This window comes from Lepus europaeus, chromosome 5, assembly GCF_033115175.1.
Source record: "Lepus europaeus isolate LE1 chromosome 5, mLepTim1.pri, whole genome shotgun sequence".
Taxonomy (NCBI): Eukaryota; Metazoa; Chordata; class Mammalia; order Lagomorpha; family Leporidae; genus Lepus; species Lepus europaeus.
This window is the reverse complement of record NC_084831.1, coordinates 85938781-85954856: the sequence shown is the minus strand read 5'-3', so window position 1 is coordinate 85954856 and position 16076 is coordinate 85938781. Positions and strand designations below refer to the sequence as shown.

Genomic DNA, 16076 nt, shown 5'->3' with positions numbered 1-16076 from the left:
TGGCAAAGCGGGTAAAGCTGTAGCCTGCAGTGCCCACATCCCATATAGGCACCGGTTTGAGTCCTGGCTGCTCCACTTCTCATCCAGCTCTCTGTTGTGGCCTTGGAAAGCAGTAGAAGATGGCCCATGTCTTTGTGCTTCTGCACCCACATGGGAGACCTGGAAGAAGTTTCTGGCTCCTGGTTTTGGATCGGCGCAGCTCCAGCCATTGCAGCCAATTGGAGAATGAATCATTGGATGGAAGACCTCTCTGTCTGCCTCTCCTCTCTCTCTGTATAACTCTCAAATAAATAAATTTATCTTAAAAAAAAAAGAAAGAAAGAAACTCAACAACAACAACAAAAACCCAACCCAGTTAAGAGACAGGCAAAGGACTTAAAGAGGCATTTTTCAAAAGAGGAAATCCAGATGGCCAACAGACACATGAAAAATGTTCAGGATCACTAGCTATCAGGGAAATGCATATCAAAGCCACAATGAGGTTTCACCTCACCCCAGTTAGAATGGCCTTCATACAGAAATCAACAAACAAATGCTGGAGAGGATGTGGGCGAAAAGGTACCCTAATCCACTGTTGGTGGGAATGTAAACTGGTAAAGCCACTATGGAAGACAGTATGGAGATATCTCAGAAATCTGAATATAGACTTACAATATGACCTAGCCATCCCATTCCTGGGAATTTGCCCAAGGGAAATGAAATCAGCATATGAAAGAGTTATCTGTACCTCCATGCTTATTGCAACTCAATTCACAATAGCTAAGATATGGAGTCCAGTCATCTGTAGATTGGATAAAGAAATTATAGGATATGTATACCATGGAATACTACAAAAAATGTAATCTGGTCATTTGCAACAAAATGGATGAAACTTGAAAACATCATACTTAATGAAATAAGCCAGTATGAGAAGGCCAAATACCATATGTTCTACCTGACCAGTGATAAGTAAAAAGCACTTAAAAGTCAATCTGTAAAAGTGAAATTGATACTTTGAGAAGCAACGACTTTGAACAACCCTTGTCTCTACTGTTGAGGAACAGTTTTGTGTTTTGTTTTTGTTTTTTTTTACTATTTGTTAAACTTTTTACTTAACATAGAGTTAATCACATGTGTATAAAGTTAATTGAGAATAGAGCTTAGTAAAAAAATGAGAATAGGAGACAGAGGAAGAAGAGGAATGGGAGAGTGAGTGGGAGTGCGGGTATGGTGGGAAGAATCACCATGTTCCTAAAGTTGTAATTATGAAACATATGAAGTTTGTATTACTTAAATAAAAGGTTTCTGGGTAAATAAAATAGTAGTAACTTTGTGGCATAATAGATTAAATAGCTAAAGCTAATTATGTTATTATATAAGAACAAATGCTTGTGTATTAATGATTGCTGATATTCAGTGTAGTTAGATTTTCCCTGTTGATCACTTGTTGGAAAATTTGCTAATTTAGAAAAAGAACTAAAACACTTTTCAAATTTCTGATCTACAGGTATTTTAGGGAAAAAGCTTTCAGAAACCAATATATGAAATCTCATTACCCTAAGGGCAAACATCTGCCAAATATCAAAGGTTCAAGTATTCACTCCCCAGTTGCACTTTGTAGGAAATGTTTTCTCTTTTCCCTTTCAAACAAAATTAGAGAGTGAAAGCCAATCTGATCAAGAAAATAGGAAGGCTGGTGCTGTGACACAGTAGGTTAAGCCTTTGCCTGCGGTGCTGACTTCCCATGTGAGCACCTGTTCAGGTCCTGGCTGCTCCTCTTCTGATCCAGCTCTCTGCTTATGGCTGGGAAAGTAGTGGAAGATGGCCCACATGTGTGGGCCCTGCAGCTACATTGGAGACTGGGAAAAAGCGCCTGGCTCCTGGCTTCGGATCAGCCTAGCTCTGGCCATTGCAGCCATTTGGGGAGTGAACCAACAGATGAATAACCTCTGCTTTTCCCTCTCTCAGCCTGTAACTCTGCCTCTCAAATAAAAAAAATAAATCTTAAAAAAAAGGAACTAAAATTTAGAGATAAGCAAAAAAGCACAGACACAATTCAATTCAATTCAATTCCATGAATGTCTCACATACCCGTTTTCAAGTTATTATTCAGTGCCAGCATACTGCAAGTGCAATTCCAAAATATTCCTTACATGGAGTAGAAAAAATGGAGATACTGAACTGTGAGTCTCTGTAGATAAGACAGGGAGACAGTTTCCCCACTGTTTTTCAATATGGGGCAGATGCCTCTTTCTGGATAAATTTCAAAAAGAAAGACACAGGAATTTCTCTTGTTTTATTAACAGTGTGGTTGAAACTTGGGAAGAACTTGCTTCACAATTTCTTGGACCTGCATTGTTGGGAAAGCTAAATGTTTTTTCCAACATTCAGCTATCAGCCTGAACCATTCCAATCTGAGTCCGAATGTTATTCACAGAGGAACTCTATATAAACTGACACAAACACAGCAGTATTTTTATTGTTAAATTACTATGTCACTCTATGCCAAGCAAAAAGTAAAGGGCTGATGTACTGTGCATTCACATTTTCAATTCTTGATTGGTAAACAAGTGAACAAAGGATCAGTTAGGAATGGAAAACTGAAGCAAATAAGTCTTCTAATTTCCCCAATAATTATAGAAAACATGCTGAAAATGTTAGAAAACACCTTTTTCTACAAGTGGTATCATATTAATAAACTATGTTTTACCTCAACAATTTGGAAAGATTTTCACAATATTAAGAATCTTTATCTGGCTAATGCAATTATCATTTGGATAGAATATAGGCATCAAAAAATAAAGGGGTGCCATAGTTTAAAATTTTCTAAAATGTTAACACTCTTAATGTTGAGTTTCCAGTTCCAGAATTGTCCATTCCCCTTGAGGTGAACAATCTTCAGAGGAAAAACTGGCCATGCTGATACTTGCTGAGGAATTATCAAGAGGAGATGTTAGTTCGCTCCATCTGTTCCAAGTGCCAACATGTGCTGTACCCTGAGGTTTTGAGCTGTCTCGTGCTAAAAGTAGTGTCTGATTGATTAGATACTGTGCTAAGTTTAAGTCTTCTGGGACAGAATCTGTAATATTTAAGTTTGAATCCTGTTCAGAGAGAAGTTGTTTTAGTAGTGTCCAATCTTGTTCTGCAAAGTGTTGATCATCTTCAAAATCTGTATCTGTAACGTGTGTTTCTGATTCCATTTTCTGTTCAAATGCTTCTATTACATCCATCTCATATATTGGAGAGAGGGTTTTTGCAGGCCGATGGTCAGACATGCAGGTTTGTGCCAGTGTGTCACAATCATCTATGTCTCCTGAAATAATTCATAATACTACACAATGTAAAAACTGCACATGTTGGTACTCCTCAGAGTTTTGTAGAACAATATTAACATAATACAACAGAGATAGTCCAAAAAACACAAACTGGGGAAAATAACACAAATACATTGACAAGATTTTTGAGGCATTTCTTTTTCTAAGTTAAAAAATTCAAAGTATTGTTCAGCAGCAAAATCAACACAGGCAACTAACAATAATTCTCCATATCTTAAGTTGAAAACTTGTGATACAGAAAACAACATAAATTATTGAAACAGAAACATAGAATGTGCACATATATCTAATACACTACAATAGGAACGTAAAGAGGAAAAAAGACATAGTTATTTGATGGTGACTTTTAAGGTAAGTCAATTCCAAAAAGGGGAAATAAATACACTTTATCTAAAGGCTTATTTGTATATTGCACATGCAAAGGAGGATGCAAGCAAGGACAAACAAACATAAAAGTACAACTTTGAAAGATCTCCCTATTCTTATAATTTTGCTGAATAGGGACTAATGATCAGTACTTTTCTTAGTTATGATACACAATAGTCAGCCACTATTGCATATTCTCAATTTGGGTCATTAATTTGAATTACTAATAAGGAACATAAAAACATAAAAAAAACAGACAGGAAATCATCTAAGCATGTGAAATAAACCTGGGCTTTTTTCATATATTATCACTACTTCTAAATATAATCTCTTTTAGGAAATTCATCTTTTTAATTAAAAATTTCAGAATAGAATTATAGTGCTCCTGAAAGTCTTAATCTCTGTAAAATGTATATAAATTGTAATAATCAATCTAGTTGTTAAAATAGTTCAGTGCTTTTAGTTACATATTACTATAGTTATTGCACAGCCCTCTTAGATACTAGCAAGTCCATAAATCATATCTAATATATAATAAAATTTCTTAGTCAAGAATTCTTATGTTAAATTAGTTATAAATAACTATAAATAATAGCAAACTAAGTTTTTATTCCTTCATGTAAAATCTCTTACTAGGTTAGCTCTAACAAACAACCCAATTTTTTACTAGCTATCAATTCTTCACCATGATTTTTAAGTGAACAATAAAGATGAGTCACTAGCTAATTTTCCTTTATTGAGATATTTACGTTTTCATTTAAAATTTGAATCTGTTGCTTAATTTTAGCTAACTGAAAGATAACATTCAGGGCTATATACAACTTTAAAATTCTATAAATTCATGTTCTGCATTTGGCATTTCTATTTCTGTACATTACCTGCAGATAAAGCAACATTAGCTTTTACGGCAGCTGCGGAATGGCTCTCTTTGATTTGACCTTCCTGAGGCAGAACTTGACTCCGAAAAGAGTCGAGAGATTTTGCAGAGCTGTTCTTTGGTATGTCAGAACTGGGTTCTCTTTGATGAAGCTCCAAATGGCATGGTCTTTCTTGAGATTTCATGTCAGCATCTGAGAGTCTGCTGCGTGGCTGAATGCTGTTCCCCACACTGCTTCCACTGTTTGTTTTATCTTCTGGAAGAAGCAGGCTGTCTCCTTTGGACAGGGCATCTATTGTGTTCTTTTTTTTTTCTGTGGTGGAAATAATTTGTTTATCTTTTCTTGAAGAATCAATGCTACTAAGATGTACAAGAGTGTTTTCATTTTTATATATACCATTGCCTTTATCTTGCTGTTTACATTCTAAAATACTAGCTTCTCTCCCTTGTTTTGAGAATTGAGAATAGCAGGTCCTTCCATGACGTTCATGAGAAATGCCATCAAAAACATCCGAAGGTGAAAGAGCATCTGTGGGAGGCTGAAAGGGAGTGTGGCCTTCCCCTTCATCAGACCCCAGTTCTTCACATTCATCTACAGAAAGTAAAACTGACCTTTTAAACTTTTTAGTTGTAGAAAATTCACGACTTTCATTTTCAGTTGCATCTTCAAAAGCTAAATTAATTATTCCTTGAAACTGCTGTGGAGCTGCATTAGAGACAGAGAGATTTTCTGCCATATTTTCAGCTTCAGACCGTTCATCTTCCGTTTCATCAGCAGAAGAAGAAACTTGATCTATTTCCTGAGCAAACTGCACACTGCCTCGTGGAATATTTTCTTTCTCCCTAGGGTGGATTACTGTAGATCGTGGCCAGATTTCTGGTCTCTTCCTAGGAATTTCATCATCACTTGTTGAGTTAACTTGGAAAAGATCATTACTACTTTGCTTTTTCATTTTTACTTCAATTCTTAAATTACTATCATATATTTTGAATTCTTCAGGTGTACTGGTATCACTGCTACTTCTTCCAAGAAAATCATGGCACAGCATAGTGCCACACTTAGAAATACCTCTGTCGTTCGACCCATCGTCATCCTGAGACCCCCCAGCATCATAGTCTTCAGATCTGGGCTTTATGTCGTCAGAGGATGTGGTAGCACTGCCAGTGTCCGACTCGGGACTCTCTCGCGGATGCAGAACACTGGCACTCAAATTCCAGTGGCCCATGAATGGGGCTTCTGGAGTTCCATGGCTCTCTGGAGTTTCTGCTGTTTCCATATTTTTAGGAGAATTTTTTCCTGATAATTTCCCTGAAAAACTTTTGGAAGAAATATCTGAGTCTGCTGTTGCATGTTTATCTTCGCTTACAGCAAAGTCATCAGAGAACTGACTAGGAATTCTTGGTTCTCCTACATGACCTGTACATTTTCTGTCATCCTGAACAGAATTTAAGGTACCGTTTGTCCTTTCAGGAACACAAGATAAAACATCTTTCACACACATAATGCTTGACTTTTGGTTTGTACCTACTTGATTGTCCTTATCTGATAGTAAATGAATTTGCTCTGTATTTGTTGAGTCTAGATCACAAATTGGACTAGAGTTCAGGGAGTTTTTATCTGGATTTGAAATCATGGGTTTTAGGGCAGTGGCGCTACAAAATTTTGCATCTACATTATTATTTCCAGCAGAATTTTGAGTTGCACAGTAATGATCTGTTTCTTTGAGACTGGAAAATTTCGTTTCACTTCCATCTGAACAAATCTGGTTTGATTCCAGTTCATGCTCCATTGATTTCTCCAGCTTTGAAATGTTTTGGCATTCTAACATCAACTTGTCTTGTTCTTGATTGTTCAGTTTTCGTGAGTCCAATTTGCGTGACGACTGGCAAGCTTCTGCAGCACTGACTTCAGGCACAAGGTTAATGACAGGCCTGTGAGACTTCTGTTCAGAAACACTGTCCCCGTTATTATTATCTTGTACATCACGAAGCATACTTTTTTGGACAAGAGATGTTTCGCTTTTTAATGGTCTTTGAGAAGACGACTGCGTTTTCAGTACTACCTGTGCAGGAAGAGGCTTTTGTTTCGAATCTTTATTATTCAACGTTTCACCCTTCTTTGGCTGATTGAGGTTTTTAGGCATTGCTGCTATTTTTGCATTAACCTTAGACATAGGTGCCTGTGCTTGCTTGGCAATTTTTCTCTTGGGTGTTTGTTTATCTGTAGTTGTATTGTGTTCCAACTTTGTCACATTTTCATCAGATTGCCTTGAAGAAACTGAAGATTTTACTGAATTTGGTGACTCTCCTTGGGATCCTAAGAAAAGTTCAGAAATATAATATAACTTTCAATTTTTCAGTGAAGTTCTGTATTTGTTTTTTAATTACTTTAGAAAAAATAAAGCCAACAAAACAATGAAAGGATAACATATCTGTGATTAAAAAAACAGAACAGATTAGAAGCTAGTCATAGGATAAAATTAACTATTTTTTAATTAAAAATACAGGACAATTCCAAGGTCTTAGTAAAAAATGATTAAAACAGGATCTATCTTTTTTAAGTAAAGAAACTTGATCCTTATGTCAAAGTTGGATTTGTACAGGGGTGGGAAAGTCTGATTTTCTCACATCAAAGAAGAGTCTTCCTTTTGAAGCTTTTTGGGAAACAAATAGATTATGCTCTATACAGCTAAAAAGAGAATCAAGCTAAATATAAAACAGAATTATTGAAGTTGTTGCAGTTTGTTTCTTCAAACATAAATTAACCCAATTTACTTCTCATAACTAGGTAATTATTATTGCAGTTCATTAGGTTTAATAATTTAGATCAGCAGTGGAAACTAGAACTGATGACTGAAGGGAAACAGGGATTAATTTTGGGAATCCATTTGATTACACTGGTTAAAGTCTTATAGATAATATTTTGAGCATTCAAATCTATCAAAGAGAATTATCAACTACTTCTAAATATTTACTTTTTATCTGTTTCTAGAATATGAATAATTGTTCAGTGCCTTATTTTTAATTTTTGGTATTAATAATCTAAATAAAAAATTTATGATTTTATAAGCTGCTCTCACATATATTAATGCTTAATGTATAATGCAATTTTTAAATAAGTTATTATATTAGCAAGTTATTTAATCTCATCAATACTCTTCTAAGAACATTGGAAACCAATGGAGGTATTGAGGGAAAGTATGGTTATCTTCTTAGAATTGTATCTATAGGGGTTGGCACTGTGGCGTAGTGGACTGGGCATCTGCCTGTGTCACCGGCATCCCATATGGGCACAGGTTTATGTCCTGGCCACTCCTCTTCCAATCCAGCTCTTTGCTATGACCTAGGAAAGCAGTGGAAGATGGCCCAAGTGCTTGGGCCTCTGTATCTAAGTAGGAGACCCAGAAGGAGCTCCTGGCTCTTGGCTTCGGTTCAGCTCAGATCCTGCCATTGAGACCATTTGGGGAGTGAACCAGAGGATGGAAGACCTTTCTCTTTCTCTCCCTCTGTCTGTAACTCTCTCAAATAAATAAATAAATTTTTTTTAAAAAAAGAATTGCATCTATGAAACATGAAATATGTTCTCTTTATATTAATAATTTTTTAAAAATGGGCATAGTACAGATTTTGGGGAGAAAATTCTTCCTCTATGTATTATACCAGTCTACATTGGACCATTTTTTAAAAAGATTTATTTATTGGCCGATGCTGCGGCTCACTTGGCTAATCCTCCGCCAGTGGTGCCGGCACCCCGGGTTCTAGTCCCGGTTGGGGCGCCGGATTCTGTCCTGGTTGCTCCTCTTCCAGTCCTCTTCCAGTGTCTCCTGTGACCCGGGAAGGCGGTGGAGGATGGCCCAAGTGCTTGGGCCCTGCACCGGCATGGGAGACTCGGAGGGAGCACCTGGCTCCTGGCTTCGGATCCACGCAGTGCGCCAGCCATAGTGGCCATTTGGGGGGTGAACCAATGGAAAAAGGAAGACCTTTCTCTCTGTCTCTCTCTCTCACTGTCTAATTCTGCCTGTCCAAAAAAAAAAAAAAAATTGATTTATTTGAAAGTCAGAGTTACAGAGAGAGAGGGGAGAGGCAGAGAGAGAGAGAGAGAGAGAGAGAGAGAGAGAGAGAGAGAGCGAAAGAGAGAAAGGTCTTCCACCCATTGGTTCACTCTCCAATTGGCTGCAACAGCCAGAGCTGTGCCGATACCAAGCCAGGAGCCTCCTCCAGGTGTTCGCATGCAGCTATAGGGGCCCATGGACTTGGGTCATCTTCTGCTGCTTTCCCAGGCCATAGCAGAGAGCTGGATTGGAAGTGGAGCAGCCGGGACTCGAACGGGCAGCCATATGGGATGCCGGCACTGAAGGCAGTGGCTTTACCTGCTATGCTAGAGTGCCAGCCCCAAGGACCATTATTTTTTCAAAGAACTCTTTATTTTGGTTTTACAAATGGAATCCTATAGTTATCAATGATATTTTCAAGAAATATGAGAATATATGCTTATGAAAGGACCAGAAAAAAAATAAGTAATTCCTTTAATTATTTCTAATAAAAGACTATAAAAAACCAAACTCACATCCCAAACACTTCCCTGAAAAGTAAATGTGTATTTTTTTTTTTCTCTAGAGTGTGAATCAAATTGTAAAATGAGTGGAATCATGTTATACAACGATTTTGATTATTTGGTATGGCAGATCCAAGTCAGGGTCCTGGTTATCTAATTTTAACAAAAATACTACTTTTGGAATCCAGGACTATTTCCACTTTACCTTGAGTTTTAGCAAGATTACTTGGGGCACTCTTGGTCCTCTGTTGAGCTGTAGTACATCCAGTCCCATTCCCTCTTTTCTTCAAAACTGCTTGTGGTACTGGATCACTACATCCTTTGCCACTGACCTTCTTTAGTATGCTAAGAAAAATGGTTTGCATTCAGTATCACACAGAGATTCCAAAAAAATTAACTTTTAAAAGATCCATACATGAAATATATTTTTCTCAAGAAATAAAAAATACAGTCTTTCTGATAACAGAATCATCTGTTCACAAGTGTTTAAGTTTATAAAACTGTAGCTAAAGTACAATAAAGTAATAAAGTATAATCATGCATCACAAACAATATTCTAATATTTTACATTGATCATTCTACATATACTTATTTCAATGAGAAAATAATTTTAAAATATCATTATGTAAAAACATTAATTTTTTAACAAAGAAATTTTTAAAATATTCAACTAGAAGTTGGTATACAATTACCTTTCAGAGAAAGCTAATCTACAGATAATATACTGAATGGAGACCTACCTATTATTTATATTATTGTCTGGTTCATGAGTGTTTTTTTTATTAGAAGTTCCATTGGTAACTCTTGAAACAGGTCGAGATTTTATCGCTATAAATTAAGAACAAGTGAGTCATGAGATGAAATATATTTAATATGTAACAACTGTGTTAACTTACTGGCTACACATTATAAGAAAAATTAAATGTTAAAGTAGGAATTGTTTTCCCTCAGTTTGCATGAATACAACAGATAAATAATTTTTGGCATGTGAAACTAAATAAAAGCTCTCATACAAGATAATATTTTTCTAGGAACTTTAACTGTCAGGATCTGTTAAAAATTAGACTGCTGGGGGTGCTGCTATGGCACAGAGGTTTAAGCTGCAGCCTGTGATGGCAGAATCCTGTATCAGAGAACTGGTTTAAGACCTAGCTGTTTCCTTCTGATCCAGCTCCCTGCTAATATACCTGGGAAGACAGTGGAAGATGGCCCAAGTGCTTGGGCCCCTGCCACTCACATGGAAGACCTGGTTGGAGTTCTGGGCTTTTTGCTTTGGCCTTACCCAGCCAGGGACTGCTGCAGCCATTTGGGGAGTGATTCAGTAGATGGAAGATCTCTATTTCTCTTCGCTCTCTCTATCACTCTGCCTTTCAAATAAATAAATCTTAAAAATTAGATTGCCAAGACCTACCCACAGTGGAAGTTTTGGCACTCTCTACACTGTTTTTCACCATCTGTCCTGAAGAATTGCAGAACGAAGGCTTATGACCAGAAGACTTCTCTGCACCCATTGATCCATTTTCTTCTGGTTCATTGAGACATTCAGTGGAAATCAGTAACTCCATACTTGAATTTGTAGATCTGTTGGAGTGCCCTGCAATGCTGGGACATGGAGAATTTTTCCCGGTCATTTTCTTCAAAGGCTTTGCTCTGGCTTGCACATTTGAGTTGCCAGTAAGTGTCTTGGGTCTGGCACCTGTAAGCTGCCCTGCTTGATTTCCATTTTCCATTGATTTCCCTTTTCCATTTACTGAGTTTTTCTGTCCAGCTGCTGCTGCTGCTGGTGCTGGTCTTTCCACAACTTGTCTAGATGACATGGTTTCCAACTTTGCATTGCCATTGTTTTCTGTTTTGGGCTTTATTATAGTTTTAGGCTTTCCAGAAACACTTTTTTCCCCAGTTTTTAATTCTTTTGTAATCTTAGATGCTATTTTCATACCATCCTTTTCCTTTAAACCATCATGCTTCAGAGTTTTATTTGTACTATTTCTATGAGTGCTTGAGGAATGCCCAGATGCTCCTAATCCATCCGACTTCATCTTCTGATTAGCAGAGACAGAACTCCAGCAGTCTTTCTTGCTATTTCTCCTCCAGGATTTTTTGTTTATAACACCTGCATCAGAAACTTGTCTCCTTTGCTATAAAGAAGAAAAAAATGGTAACTTGACTGAAGTCTTTGGCATTTAATACTTACTATTTCAAAAAGCTACTTTTTAAAAGAGAAAAAAAAAAAGCAAAGTTCCTTTGGTGATTTAGGGTCACTCAGAACTTGAATTGTCTTTTTATCATTTGATCAAAACTTTCTGTCTCTGGTTATATTATCTCAATTAAATCTGAAATACAGTATAAAATGTTTATTTAAAAGGCATGCTGTTTTAGCTTCTGAAGTACAGATTAGTATCTAAAGTTTCAGGATATCTTCAGTGAATGATAACCATATCCCAGGTTATGTCTAATAAACCATGTTCATACCTCACCTCACTTAGTCCTCATAATATTTCTATGAAATAGTTCCTGTGGCTATTTCTATTTCTTAGACAAGAAATTGGAGATGAAAGCATGTATGTGACTTATCTAAGATCACATCTGGTAAAGGGTGCAGTTAGGACTAGAGCTCATGATGTCCTGCCTCAAACAGGCAGTCATATAAATGGTCTAAACTGAGGAACCTTACAGATTTTTACCAAAAACTATCTCTTCATCAGACTTTACCATCAAAAATTTAATCCTCCATGCTAAGACTAGTTTATTTCTTAGAGTTTATGTAATAGTTTCTTTCTTTTTTAGAGCTTCTAGGCAAAACACCATTTTATTATCTGAAAAGCTTCATTTTTAAAAGAACATTATTGGCCAGCTAGAGGAAGTGGAGAAAACAAGGGGTCCTAAGATAAAAAGTAGAAAACAGAAGGGCCACTGAAGACAAATCCACCTACTTCATCATTTTACTTAGATTCAACCATTGGTATGCAAGGGAACAACAAATCTTAAAAGTTAGTAGGGATTTTAAAATAAAATTTTAAGATTATATTGTCATTTTCATATAAATATGTAAGTGCTTCTTTTTTTCTCCTTTGGAAAGTTGTATGACAGCCTATGTTGTCTTCACCTTTTGTTTCTAAACCACTTGGCACCTTGCCCATCCCATACCAGGCACCCCATAATGTTGAAAAATGTTAAAACTAAGCATATTTTGATATATAGTTCCAGGTGTAATTATTTCTAAGTATGAAAAGCTCTTAATTACATTAACTGTGTAACATAAAATAATGTGTTACTTATGTATATATGTGCATGCAAGTATACACACACACAAACACACACAGGTGTGAAATAAATAAATAAATAACTTGGCTGAATTTATGTAAATTTATGAACTTATGGTGATAAAGGAATCACCATATTCTTGTCCTGGCTTTGCCTTTACCTGACCTATTTAAGAAGAGATACTCACATCTCTGGGCATAGAATCTCATGTCTACAGTATAGAGACTTGTCCTAGTCATAGAAATGTTCTAAGATTCTGTCCAATACTTCTAAAGCTCAATTTTTAATTTTCTTTCTTCCTTTCTTGACCAAATCTTAGCTAAACAAAAAACAAAACAAACAAAAACCCCCTAAAGCCACATTTCTTTACTTTAATACCTAAAACCAGGCCTTTTAGAACACTTTTTCAGGCTGGCGTGTGGCTTAACAGGCTAATCCTCTGCCTTGCCGTGCTGGCACAATGGGTTCTAGTCCCGGTTGGGGCGCCGGATTCTATCCCGGTTACCCCTCTTCCAGGCCAGCTCTCTGCTATGGCCCAGGAAGGCAGTGGAGGATGGCTCAAGTCCTTGGGCCCTGCACTCGCATGGGAGACCAGGAGAAGCACCTGGCTCCTGGCTTCGGATCAGCACAATACGCCAGCCACAGCGGCCATTGGAGGGTGAACCAACGGCAAAAAGAAAGACCTTTCTCTCTGTCTCTCTCTTACTATCCACTCTGCCTGGAAAACAAAAACAAAAACACTTTTTCACATTAAAACTGATTCTACTTAATTTATGCTATCTTTGAATCTATACATTTTGAAGTATTATGCTATGGGTGAAATTTATGTGGTATAGGGGATAACTACACTCCATTAAAATTTCACATTAACATCATACAGTATGATGAGGACTTAACACGTTGGTATATCTAAGCACTGTCAGACTTATATCTGCAAAGCTTACATACATTTATTATACAGCAATGGCCAACTGGGAGTGGTCACCACATGCTACTTACAGAAATGTAGACAAGTGGTAACCTGCTAAGGTAGGGGTAGGGAACTTTTTTCTGCCCAGGGCATCTGCGTATTTGTAACATAATTTGTGGGATATACAAAAATATCAATTTAAAAATGAACCTGCTACAGATTAGCTGAATTTCAAGTCCCATCTGCAGTGCCTTGTCAAGGCCAGACCAAATGAGTTTGCAGCCATACGTGGCCCATGGGCCAGATGTTCCCCATCCTTGCTTGAAAGCATTCCTCTTGATAGCTTTTTGTGTTCTAGTACTATTTCCTCTTTCCTTTTTTGTTAAATTTTTATCATAGGGGGCTGGCACTGTGGTGCAGTAGACTAAGCCTCCACCTCCGGTGCCAGCATCCCATATGGACACTGGTTCATGTCTTGACTGCTGTTCCTCTTCTGATCCAGCTCTTTATTAATGGCCTAGGAAAACAGCAGAAAATGGTCCAAGTGCTTGGGCCCCTGCATCCATGTGCGAGACCCAGAAGAAGCTCCTGGGTTCGAGACCCAGAAGAAGCTCCTGGGTTCAAATTGACCCAACTCTGGCCCTTGCAGCCATTTGGGGAGTGAACCAGCAGATGGAAGACCTCTCTCTCTGTCTCTTCCTTTCTTTGTCTGTAACTCTACCTCTCAAATAAATATATCTTTTAAAAAAATTTTTAATCATAGAAGAATTTAAATATAATCAGAAGAAGACAGAACAGTATCGTGACTGCCCATGTAACACTTGGCTTTAACAATGATTAATTCATGGCCAATTCATAAATACCTATCCCCATTTTATTATGAAGCAAATCCCAGATACTATATATTTTATCCATAAATGTTTTAGTTTTGCACTCTTAACCTTTCTTAGGTTGACATTATCTGATTAACTTTTCTCTCCTTTTTCCACCTTGTAAAGATTTCATCTCTCTTTGGAAAACACATTTATTCATCCCATGTTTATTGGGTATCGAGTATACATCAAATAACTGCATGTAAATTGCTTCACCTAATTTTCACAATAATCTTGCTGGATTTTATTACTCCATTTCATATATAAGCAAAGTAAGACTCAGGAATGTCACAAGTAATAAATATGAAGTCAAAATTGGAACTCATCCAGTTTCATATCCAGCACCTATTTTAGGACAACACTGCCTTTGGAGGGAAACTTACTGCCCTGTTTCCTTCTTGCTGTTACCAGAAAAACCCCTTAGACACCATTAAAATCAGGAAGATATAAAACAATGAGACTCTGTTCTGTTTGGTTGTAAGGCAAGGGAGGAGGAAAAGTCTTGTTGACAACAGGGGAAAGGAAAGCCAAGTAGGCTACTTCCTGGGGGCATTAAAAAAAAAAATCACAGGGGTAACAGGGAACTAACAGCTAGAAAAGTGTCCTAGACCATTTCCTAGAGTAGTTTCTGCAGAACTGTGTGATTTGCTTAGAAGGAGTTGAAGGAAAGCCTGTGGTGTTCCATAGTAATCTGATTAGGGGAAGTTCCTGGTAAAATGGAATTCAAAGTGTTCTTTCCTATAGCGTTTCTCAGCACTGCCTTTTTTTTTTTTTTTTAAGATTTATTTATTTGAAAGGCAAAACATCAAAAACAGATACTGGAAGAGAGAGATATCTTCCATCTGCTGGTTCACTCCCCAAATGGCCACAATGGCCAGGGATGGGCCAGGCTGAAGCCAGGAGCTTCATCCAGGTCTCCCACATGGGTACAGGGGTCCAAGCTATCTTCCCCTCCTTTCCTAGGTGCACTAGCAGGGAGTTGGATCAGAAGTGGAGCAGCGGGGACTCAAACTGGCGCTCATATAGGATGCAGGCACTGCAGATGGTGGCTTAATTGCTCCAGAATGCCAGCCCCATCAGAATACTTCAAGAGACATGCCTGTCATGTCAGAGTGCCTGGGTTTTGTTCCAAGCTCCTGATTCCAGCTTCCTGCTAATGCAGACCCAGGGAGCCAGTGGTGATAGCTCACGTGGTTGGGTTCTTACACTCATGTGAGAAATCTGGATTGTGTTCTCAGCTCTTGGTTTTGAGACTGGCAATTGCTGTCATTTGGGAAATGAACTAGCAGATGGTGAGGTGGGGTGTGTGGAGCTCTGTCTGCATCTCTCTCTTTCTACCTATCAGATTAAAAAATTTTAGAGGAGCTGTGATGTATAGTAATTTTCCCAACTTAGTTGGTGCTAGACGTTCTTAGGTGGGGCTGGCAGCTGTAGGCATTTTGGGAGTGATCCAGCAGATGGTGGGGTGAGAGATGGAGAGCACTCGCTCGCTTGCTCTCTCTCTCTCTCTCTCTGCCTCACAAATTAAAAAAAAAAAAAAAAAAAAATTCTAAGAGGGAGCTCCAATATGTAGCAATTCTCAAACTTGGTGCTAGGTGTTCTTAGATGGGGCATATGATGGGCCGGCGCCGCGGCTCACTAGGCTAATCCTCCGCCTTGCGGCACCGGCACACCACGTTCTAGTCCCGGTTGGGGCACCGATCCTGTCCCGGTTGCCCCTCTTCCAGGCCAGCTCTCTGCTGTGGCCAGGGAGTGCAGTGGAGGATGGCCCAAGTGCTTGGGCCCTGCACCCCATGGGAGACCAGGATAAGTACCTGGCTCCTGCCATCGGATCAGCGTGGTGCGCCAGCCGCAGCGTGCCTACCGCGGCGGCCATTGGAGGGTGAACCAACGGCAAAGGGAAGACCTTTCTCTCTGT

The 16076-nt window shown here is 38.2% G+C and overlaps 1 protein-coding gene across 3 annotated transcripts in view; it reads right to left on the bottom strand.

Moving 5' to 3' along the window:
* Nucleotides 1-2428: 2428 nt before the first annotated feature.
* Nucleotides 2429-16076, bottom strand: part of BTBD8 (BTB domain containing 8) — a 100442-nt gene continuing 86794 nt past the window's right edge. For all 3 annotated transcript variants that reach the window (XM_062191729.1, XM_062191730.1, XM_062191731.1), the window contains 5 exons: nucleotides 10524-11250; nucleotides 9853-9940; nucleotides 9318-9457; nucleotides 4559-6874; nucleotides 2429-3292 (listed from right to left, as the gene is read on the bottom strand). In XM_062191729.1, the coding sequence (XP_062047713.1) occupies nucleotides 2823-3292; nucleotides 4559-6874; nucleotides 9318-9457; nucleotides 9853-9940; nucleotides 10524-11250 (3741 nt within the window). In that variant the 3' untranslated portion in view covers nucleotides 2429-2822. The remainder of the gene's footprint in view (nucleotides 3293-4558; nucleotides 6875-9317; nucleotides 9458-9852; nucleotides 9941-10523; nucleotides 11251-16076) is intronic.